We start from the raw sequence: 9,687 nt of genomic DNA on the forward strand, positions 1-9,687 counted from the left end.
GTCAGCCCATTTACCTGACCTTGAACAGAAGGTGGCTCAGCAATGAACACAAAGACTCAAGTAAGGACAGTAATTCCAAGAGGACCAGTTCACAGGTGAGTTTAGATTGTGGGGGTTGGAGAGCCTTCCCCCATGTTTGTAATTAAGAAAATATGCAGTCCTGGGAATTGTTAACTTATCTTAGGATATGATGAAAAAGCATGCCTCAAAACCTGAGAGAGGTTGAGGAATGAAAAGACGGTCTGGGGTCTTGGCCATAATCTGAGTCATAGATAAAAATCTCTCATGGTTAGGTTTTTCCCCAGACTGTGTAAGTTCCATGCTTTGATTAAACCACATTAGGTCATATACCACGTCCACTTGGCTTGGGTTACGGAAAACTGGCTGGGGCAGTGAGGGAATGAGAAAAGGACTGACACAGACACATGGACAGAAAAGTTGGGGTCAGGTGGGCTATGCATGCTCTGATGGAGTTACACCAACCACTGCAACAACCCAGAACTCTCAGGAGGTTTATTAGGTACAGCCTAGGTTAACCAGTCTTGGTAGGAGGCCTCTGTAGGTGAGCAGTCTTGGGCTTTACAGATCAGGGAGAAGGGAATGGCAGTTGCTAGTTTTGGCACACACTGGCCAACATCCTCAGGGACCAGAGGAAGGCTTTAAATCTTTCTGAGCTTCAACATGGGTTTATGTGTGTAGGAGGGGGATTTCAATAGTCGTGCTACAGGCAACTTAATGAAACTCTAACTCAAAATAAAGAGGAGAGGAGGTCAGAGGGCTGGCCCAGTAGGTAAAGATGCTCACCATGTAAACCTGGTGACCTCAGAACCAAATAAAGGTAGAAGGAGGGAGGTGACCCCATGTACTTGGACCCTGATCTCCACAGTCATGCCATGGCACACACATGGAGTCTCTCCCCTGTCCAGACTCAATGTCATGTACATATATACATAGTAACAATAAATAAAAAATGTAAAATAAATGAAGAGGGTTGGGGATAGAGCTTTGCTGTAAAATGCCTGTCTGGCACACAAAAGATACTGAGGTCAGTCCCCAGCAACATATTTTTAAATTATGTAAATTCAAAGTTTTTTTTTAAATGAGGACATGGTGAATTAGCTCAGTTCATTAGCTCATTAAAAAAAGAGGGATATGATTATAGAGTTCTATCCAAGATACATGAAGAAACTAGGGCTAGTACAGATGTTTAGTCGTCTAGCTACATCACTATGGTGGAAGTAAAATTAGAAGTAAATTCAAGACTATGAAAGGATCCAAACTGAATCGAGAGGATCTATTATAATCCAGGTCTCTGCTAACGTCTACAGAGCCATAGAGCTTTACCACAGAAGACAGTGTAAATCCACTCGAGACATATCTAATCCAAAGGTGACGCCAGGACTTGTGCACATGCCACACCCTGCAAGCATCCTCGAGTTCAAATCACTGTTGCAGTTTCCAGTTTGAAATGTCAGTTTATGTGTGTGACTGGTTCCCCTATCTGACAAATACCTACAAGGACTCCACATTTATGTTTTAAAATCTGTCTGTGGTACAAAATAAAAAGTCTAAAAATGATTTCAAAGCCTTGATGTCTTCACATAACTTCCATCGAATAATACTAATTTCAAAAGCAAACAGCAGGCAAAAGCAATGAGCCAAAGGAGGTCAAAAGAAACGAAGTGGAAAGCCCTCCCCATTCTGGGGGTGGAGATTTGCTCTACAAAGCTTCTTGTCACCCCAGAGCCAGCTAGAGCAGTTGGAGCTTCTGCCTTCCACGTGACATGTGTTTGAGTCGCAGCGGAAAGGAAATGTGTCATCTGTGGTTTGGTTTGAAAAGTGGAAAGCTAGCTGTACGCATCCTCTTAAAAAACTGCAGATTTCAGTTTCGTAGTCTCCAAACTGTTCTACTTTAAGTAAGGAAAGAAGAAAAGAAGTGATTTATTAAATAAAGAGTGTGGCAGAGCATCTGTAAGGTAGGTCATACACATGGCTTTTCTCATTCCTTTTCACTCATAACTCTGTTCAGATTAGTGTTGAGGAAGTGTTTTTTTTTTCAAAGACGCATAGATCTAACAAAGCAGAATTGTTGTTTTTCTATCCTATTATGAAAAATTATGTCAATAGCATAAGCAATTAGAGCTAGGAGAATTTATAATTATTAATATGAAGTTTTAAACCAGAATGAGGAAGGATCTGAGTATGGACTCAAATGAGTTGAAAAGTTTCATTTGTTTGTTTTTTAATTAGGGAAATATATTTCTCATTACTAGAGCTTCGGCATTATAAATGTGACTAAAAATGATGAGACAAAAAACAAAACCAGAAAGCCAAAACCTTGCTAACCCAACCTGGTCTCTTGGACATAAAACAGATGTAGGAATAGCCCCCAGTTCTCAGGCATTTGTGAGCATAAGAGAAAGCCTCATTTTGTCAGCAGCTTGTTTACTGGGGCATGGCAGCACATCTGGCTGAAGACAATCAACAGCAGGCCTATTATGTGTCCGTGTTACACTGCTAGCATGTAGATACAGTGATGTATACTGCACTGGGAATGAACTAATGTGATTTGAATAACACACTCTAACTCATTTTAACACTGAATGCATGAATCTACTCTGGTAGAAAATGATGGACATTTCTTATTAACCCAATTAAAAGTGCTTCTTTTTGTGAACAACTCATAAAGTATCGAGGGAATCCTATCATTCAACTTGAAGACTGAAGCTGAATACTATTACACAAAAGTCAGAGCACTGTATCTGGAAGTGTCTACCAATAGCCATAATCACGATAATGATCTGGATCCCAGAACATTAGGTAATAATTTTGCAGGTTTTGTTTTTTTCTCCCTCTCCACTCGAAGTTAGTTTACAGTTAGCATCATTTACAATATGTTATTTTTGTCTGTGCAACTTAACACACCTATTAGTCTCAGTTTTTGTTCATTAGCATTCAGATATTGTCTAGTGGCACATAGTGTCCCATAGAAAACCACCCTGCCCCAGTATGACTGTCAGAGTGCCACTTGGAGTGGTTTAGAGACAGAATCTCTAATCTCACACCCTACCCTAGACCTGAAAAAAAGACTGCTTCATATAATCCAGTTTGAAAACAACATCTATAAACCACACAGGGTTCTTAACAAGACAACCCATTCATTCTTAGAACAATCTAGTGTTTGCTCTAAGTCTCCTCATTTATGCTCTGAATAAAATACTGTCTCAAGAGTTGCTCTGAAGAACTGTCATAGCACAAGAAGCACCTCAGCCGAACTGGTCACACATGCACAACATGAATGCCTTCAGGCCTGGTCACACATGCACACATGATCCAAGGACTCAGGAGGCAGAGGCAGATTAATCTCTGAAAGCAGAGAAACAATTCAGTTCACTAAAGGTGTTAAATGTCTCTTGCTAGGTTAGCTGTACCTAAGGCAGACAATGACAGCCCTAGCGAGATCTCTAAGCAGACGGCCAATAGCAGGAACTAAGAACAGACTTTGTCTTTTTATGTACTGGTTTCTAGAAACCTGAGTCCAAAACTAAACTTCAATTTTTTGAGGATGGGTGGTTGAGGTGAGTGCTGGACATGCTCTACTACACAGATGCATTTTCACTGTTGAATCTCAACCTTCTAACGTTAAGAGCTGCCTACAGCCAGTCACTGTGTTCTAAGAACCCAAAAGTCTGATAACCAATTTTTAAAAATTTTTCTTTATATATTTTTTTGTAGATTTGTGATAAAATGAGGTGGGGGAAGAATGCAAGTTATAAAATGACAACAGCTGGGCAGTAGTGGCGCACACCTTTAATTCCAGCACTCAAAAATAAAATAAAATGAAAACAAAGGTGGCTGCCATTTGTAGAACTTTTAAGTGCAGAAGAAATCTTTTTTTCTTTGTTTTTTGGTTTTCGAGATGGGGTTTCACCGTAGTTTTGGAGCCTATTCTGGAACTAGCTCTTGTAGACCAGGCTGGTCTCGATTTCACAGAGAGCTGCCTGCCTCTGCCTCCCAAGTGCTGGGATTAAAGGTGTGCGCCACCACTGCCCAGCCTGAAAAAATGTTTTGTTCTTCCTGACTTCTAGATTGAGAGAACAATCCCGCCTCTGCTATTTGGAAAGTCACTGTCAACTAAGGCAGTAGAGGTGGAATAAGCACACAAAGCTGCAGTCATAAAAGCTAGGACCAGAGTCTAAGGCTGTTTTAATGTCACAACTGGAAAGACCAAACAACACTTCAAATTCCTACTTGATGTACAATCTTGCTTTCAATCTCTACCAAACATCCACCCTCCTCTCCCACAAATCCCACTTGTGATTTCTTTTTATACTTGAAACAAAACTTTCATGGCTAAGTTCTCCTTTACTTCAAGATGAGGACGTGCAACTCAGAGGGCGGATGCTTCAGTAAAAAAGAGCCTTAAATGAGGAATCACAAGCACAGAAGCAGAAGCAGCTCACTCTAAGCTGAGGTCTATGATGCGCCCTTAATAGGAAGATATGTAAAGCTATGATACACAGTTAAAAATGACTAAGAGATATTTGTAAATGCTAAATTACAGCATCAAAATGTACAACAAAATTAAAATGTTTATATCTAAGAACAGGGATAGAAATTCAGTTAAAAAAAAAAAAACTTCAGTTGGGAAGAGTCCAATACCAAATGGTAGGCATGGATTTCTAATTTCCTTGCGCTGTTTCAAATGCAGTCCCATAACTACAATTACTCTATGCTATTCTTCCACAAACTAATGATTGATATTGCTGTCTCAACAGATACCAGTATACCCGTGGGCATGGGGCATACAGGACAGTACCTGCATCTCCTTTTCCTGATGACAACAGTGTGTACCTTGCCTCCAGGAACAGAAGCAAACTATACACATCTGTTAGCTGACAATGTCACCGCTCGGGGCTCTGCTAATGAAAACAGCACAAGCAGACATCAAAGTGAGACGGGCACAGACCCTGTAAGCCCTACAGTGGATCACAGAGTGAGCTCAACAGGCGTACTTGCACCATCTCCCACGGTGTCTTTAGCCCAGACATCTACTTGGAAGTCCTCCGGGCTCCACGTCCTCAGGAACAGCTCTCCAGCAACAGAGATCACTGAGAGCACAAGCAGAAGCCATGGGGAAACTTTTAAAAAGGAAGTCTGTGAGAAAAACAACAGCAACATGGCCATGCTAATTTGCTTAATTGTAATTGCTCTGCTTTTTCTTATCTGTACTCTTCTATTTCTATCAACTGTTGTTCTGGCAAACAAAGTCTCATCTCTCAAAAGGTCAAAACAAGTAGGCAAGCGCCAGCCTCGGAGCAATGGTGACTTTCTGGCAAGCAGTGGGCTCTGGACTGCTGAATCGGACACTTGGAAAAGAGCAAAAGAGCTCACAGGCTCCAAGCTCCTGATGCAATCTACTGGTGTGCTCCCAGCTACCAGGGAAAGGAAGCATGAAGAAGGAACTGAAAAACTCAACTAGACCACGTGTTAGGAAAGGGAAACGCAAAGCAGCATTGAGGAAGGATGGATTGAAAAGAAAGCTGGCTGGTGGTATTTCACACCAATTGTTTGTTCAGATGTCTGATGAAAAAAATCTGACGTGTAGTTTAGCATCAAAGAAACCAGAAAGGAAAATATATGTCTGCTGAAGTTACTTAAAACTTCATTTCTGTTCCACACTGCATATTTTTAAAAAGTAAACATCAGCAGCCGAGGAAACTAACAGAAATAACAAGAGGTAACTAAATACTTCTGTGCAGCAACAGGGCACCTTTGAATGTACTTGAACTTGGAAAGGTTCTGTTAAGTCCTTAGAGCCAAGCAGAAGCCATAATCCCTAGAAGTCAAATTCCTAATTGTTAAGTATTTTCTTAAAACGCCAAACCTCTCCGCTGACACAAATAATTCCAATCAGACCAAATCAGATCAAATTAAAAGATGCCCATGTTTAATGGAGTGCTCTCAGTAGCCCTGGGAAAACATGGAGAGGGGAAGAGAGAGAAGGGGAGACCATGTGAAACCTGGAGACCATGTATTCATTCTCTAGGTGGCAATTTTAATAGCCTGTGGGAGTGGTCTTGACCTTCTCTGGGGAGGGGGGTTACCATTTGGCAGGCAATGTACAATTCAACTGTGTAATGCAATGGTACATTCTCACTAAATGAGGTAGAACCCATACCAGTTTGTATCCTAGCACAGCTAACATTAGGTTACTTCTCTTTACCTTTACATATGGCATAAGACCAAAGTGCTTTTCTACTACACATAATCAACTAAAACTTCATTTTGTCCAATAAATGAAAAAAATTAGAACAAAGTTGGCCATGTATCTTGCATTTATACTATCCTAGAATACATTATAAAAAAGAAAACAGGGCTGGAGAGATGGCTCAGTGGTTAAGAGCACTGGCTGCTCTTCCAGAGGTCCTGAATTCAATTCCCAGCAACCACATGGTGGCTCACAACCATCTGTTACCCTCTTCTGGTCTGCAGGCATGCATAGAAGCAGAATGTTGTATACATATTAATAAATAAATCTTAAAAAAGAAAACAACAACACAACTAAAATAGATGAGATTCACACAACAGAAGGCTAAACATAAAAATGTTTTCATGTTTAAGAGTAATTTGAGGGCTGAAAGCATGGCTCAGTGGTTAAGAGCATTGGTTGTTTTTCTTGAGGACCTGGGTTCAATTCCCAGCACCCACATGGCAGCTCACAACTGTCTGTAACTCCAGTTCCAGGGGATATGGTGCCCTCACATAGATATAAATGCAGGCAAAATACCAATATATGTAAAAATAAATCTTAAAGAAAAAAGGATTGAAATTATTTCTTATACGTGCAAATACACATAAGTAAAAATAAAATACATTCTTTAAAAAAAGAGTAATATTTAAAGAGGCTGAATAGATGGTTCAAAAGTGAAAGCACTGGCTGGTTTTCCAAAGAACCCAGGTTCTATTCCCAGGACTTACACAAGGCTCACAGATGGCTGTAACTCCAGTTCCAGGGGATCCTGGCTTCCTTAGACAAGAGGCATATACACGGTATACAGATATAAATGCATATACATAAAAAACCCATATACATAAAATAATTTTAAAAAAATCGTAACATTTATCTTTTACAAACATACTACTTACTAGAAGATTAACAATAAGCATTGGCCAGGTGTGGTAGCATGCACCTGTAATCCCAACATTTGGGAAGGTCAATTAAGGGAATTCTGAATTTGAGGCTAGACTGGCCTGCTTAGTGAGGCCATCTCAAGCATTAACAACAACAAAACATAACAAATGCCATAAAGTTGGTTAATATTTAGACTGCAAGGATGCTAAGTAACTTAAAATGATCAATTTTCACTTTTAATTTCAAAAGCAGCACGAGTAAAGGGAAGTGAGGCGTGTGGGTGTGTGCATGTGTACATGCATTTAATCAGATCTGTCTGGTAAAAAGGTAATTGTTTAAGCTTTGAAAAAAACTGCCTTTAAGTAAAATAATAACCAACATTCAAGTCAAGCCCTTTATTTCAATAAAGCACATCACAAAAACTGACTTGAGAAACTTTCTAAGTGTCTAGTAAAACTGAAAAGGGATATATCAACTAATAGTTAGGCTTCACTTAAATCCCATTCCTTAACTAGCTTTATTCTGTGCAATATGCTAGCCACCAGATAAAAGATTTTTACCATAACCATATTCTCATCCCTTTTTAAGAGGTTTATTTTTAACTGTGTGTGTATACGTGTGAATGCGGCAATCCGGGCTATTTCATGCCCTTCTGGAGCTGGAGTTACAGGTGATTATGAAACACTTGAGGTGAGTCCTGGGAACTGGACCCAGGTCCTATGCAAGAGGAGTATGCTCCTTTTGTCAAGATTTAAAGATTTATTTATTTTTTATTTTATGTGAGTGTCTTGCCTGCATATATGTTTGTGCACCACATGCATGCAGTGTGACCCTTGAAGGCCAGAAAAAGCTGTTGACCCCCTGGAACTGGAGTTACACACAACTGTGAGTTGCAAAATGGTTTGAGGAATCAAACCTGGGTCCTCTATAAGAGCAGCCAGTGCCCTTAACTGCTGAGCCATTCCTCCAGGCCCTTAACAATCTTCTCTTAGATTAATTATTCATTCTGGTTACATATCAGAATAATTTTTTTTGAAACAGGGTTTCTCTGTGTAACAGATCTGAATTTTTAAAAATTTAATACCAATACTTAATTTCTATCCCCTACTTCTGACTACAGTTACAAGACAAGTATTGGGTATTTTTTCCTAACTACTTAGATAGTATGATCCTGGACAATCACATTCACTTCTGCCAAGCTCTGTGACTTTAAACATCTTTAAATAAAAACTATGTTGAGGGGCACATGCAATCAAATCTATTTTCTTTCTTAATGTGCATGGGTATTTTGCCTACATGTGTGTCTATGTACTACATGTGTGCCTGGTGCCCACAGAGGCAAAAGAGGGCATAAGATCATCTCTGGGATTGGAGTTACAGATGGTTGTGAGCTACCATGTGGATGTTGGAATTGAAATTGATCCTCTGAAAGGGCAGCCAGTGCTCTTAACTACTGATATCAACTTTCTTAGCAATTTACTACTAGCTTTAAAACAAACAAAAACTCATCCCCTAAACAGTACATCATAGCAACATTACACCAGATAAAGCAAAATGTCAACAAAATGAAAAAGCAAAGCACAAGAGGCAGAAAGATCAGGGTACACTTCTGTCTTTTTTCCTCCTCGTACCTCCTGTTTCTTTGTTCTAGCTCTTTTGCTTTTAGCAGGTAAGTGGGTGGAGTGAGTCTTTTGTTTATGACAGGATGTTTTGTAACTCAGGCTGGCCTCAAATTCACTACATATAATGATCTCCAAGACACCTGAGCCTCCTGCTCTACCACCTAAGTGCTGAGATTACAGGCATATATCAGCAAGCCAGATTCTGGTTGTCTTTTCAAGAGTAAAACTGGTCTTCCTTTTCCATCTCTCTCCCAAAGAGGTAGCTGCTGTCATGGCTCCTCTCCTCCTGCTTCTGTCTCTCCTCTTCTCCCTTTCCCCCTCCATAACTAAATAAATATCCAACTTCACTCTGAAAAAAAAAAAAAGTAAAAGAGATTTAAAATGACTATGGGCAATGTTCCCATTTTATGCAAATTAAATATCTGAGGTTGGATGGGAGAATAACTCACTTATCCTCTTTGAGATAATTGTTACAAACAAATACTTGTCAGAGGAAATTAAAACAAAACAACTTTTTCCTAAAGACAAGGAACTGACAAAGAAACTACCTTCATATTAAACATATTGATCAACTATTTTAAATAAAATAGAAGACTTTTATGCGCTAGAAGAGTATTTAAAATTCATTACTCCATATTTGGTTTGTGAGCACACACCCTGAGCATGATGCCTTCTGTGGGAGTATATAAAAAGAAGGGTTAAAGACGGGTACAGTTTCATAATTTCCTAAGTTGATTTCAAAGAAAACAATTTTTATTTCCCACTCCTAGATAAAACGATTAACATCTTAATCTAAAGATTTAAAAGTAAATTAAAAATATTAAATTAAATCAGAAGTGGGGACACATGCCTTTAGCCCAGCACATGGAAAACAGAGGCAGGTGGATCTCTGTGAAGTCCAGGTCTACAGAGCAAGTTCCAAGACAGCCA

At 39.5% G+C, this 9,687-nt stretch overlaps 2 protein-coding genes across 8 annotated transcripts in view; one reads left to right on the forward strand and one right to left on the reverse strand.

The window, feature by feature from the left end:
- Nf1 (neurofibromin 1) overlaps positions 1 to 9,687 on the reverse strand; it is a 255,492-nt gene that overhangs the window by 55,218 nt on the left and 190,587 nt on the right. The window lies entirely within an intron of this gene.
- Evi2a (ecotropic viral integration site 2A) lies at positions 1,768 to 6,319 on the forward strand. Its single transcript, XM_085695479.2, has 2 exons — positions 1,768 to 1,976; positions 4,779 to 6,319. The coding sequence occupies exon 2, from the start codon at positions 4,799 to 4,801 to the stop codon at positions 5,480 to 5,482; it is 684 nt and encodes a 227-aa protein (XP_085551605.1). The 5' UTR covers positions 1,768 to 1,976; positions 4,779 to 4,798; the 3' UTR covers positions 5,483 to 6,319.

The sequence above is a fragment of the Myodes glareolus genome, chromosome 9 (assembly GCF_982192425.1).
Source record: "Myodes glareolus chromosome 9, mMyoGla1.1, whole genome shotgun sequence".
Lineage (NCBI taxonomy): Eukaryota > Metazoa > Chordata > Mammalia > Rodentia > Cricetidae > Myodes > Myodes glareolus.

Bases quoted from the DNA above. Each gene is read 5' to 3' on its own strand.
- Evi2a (XM_085695479.2), top strand. From the start codon at position 4,799: ATGGGGCATACAGGACAGTACCTGCATCTCCTTTTCCTGATGACAACA.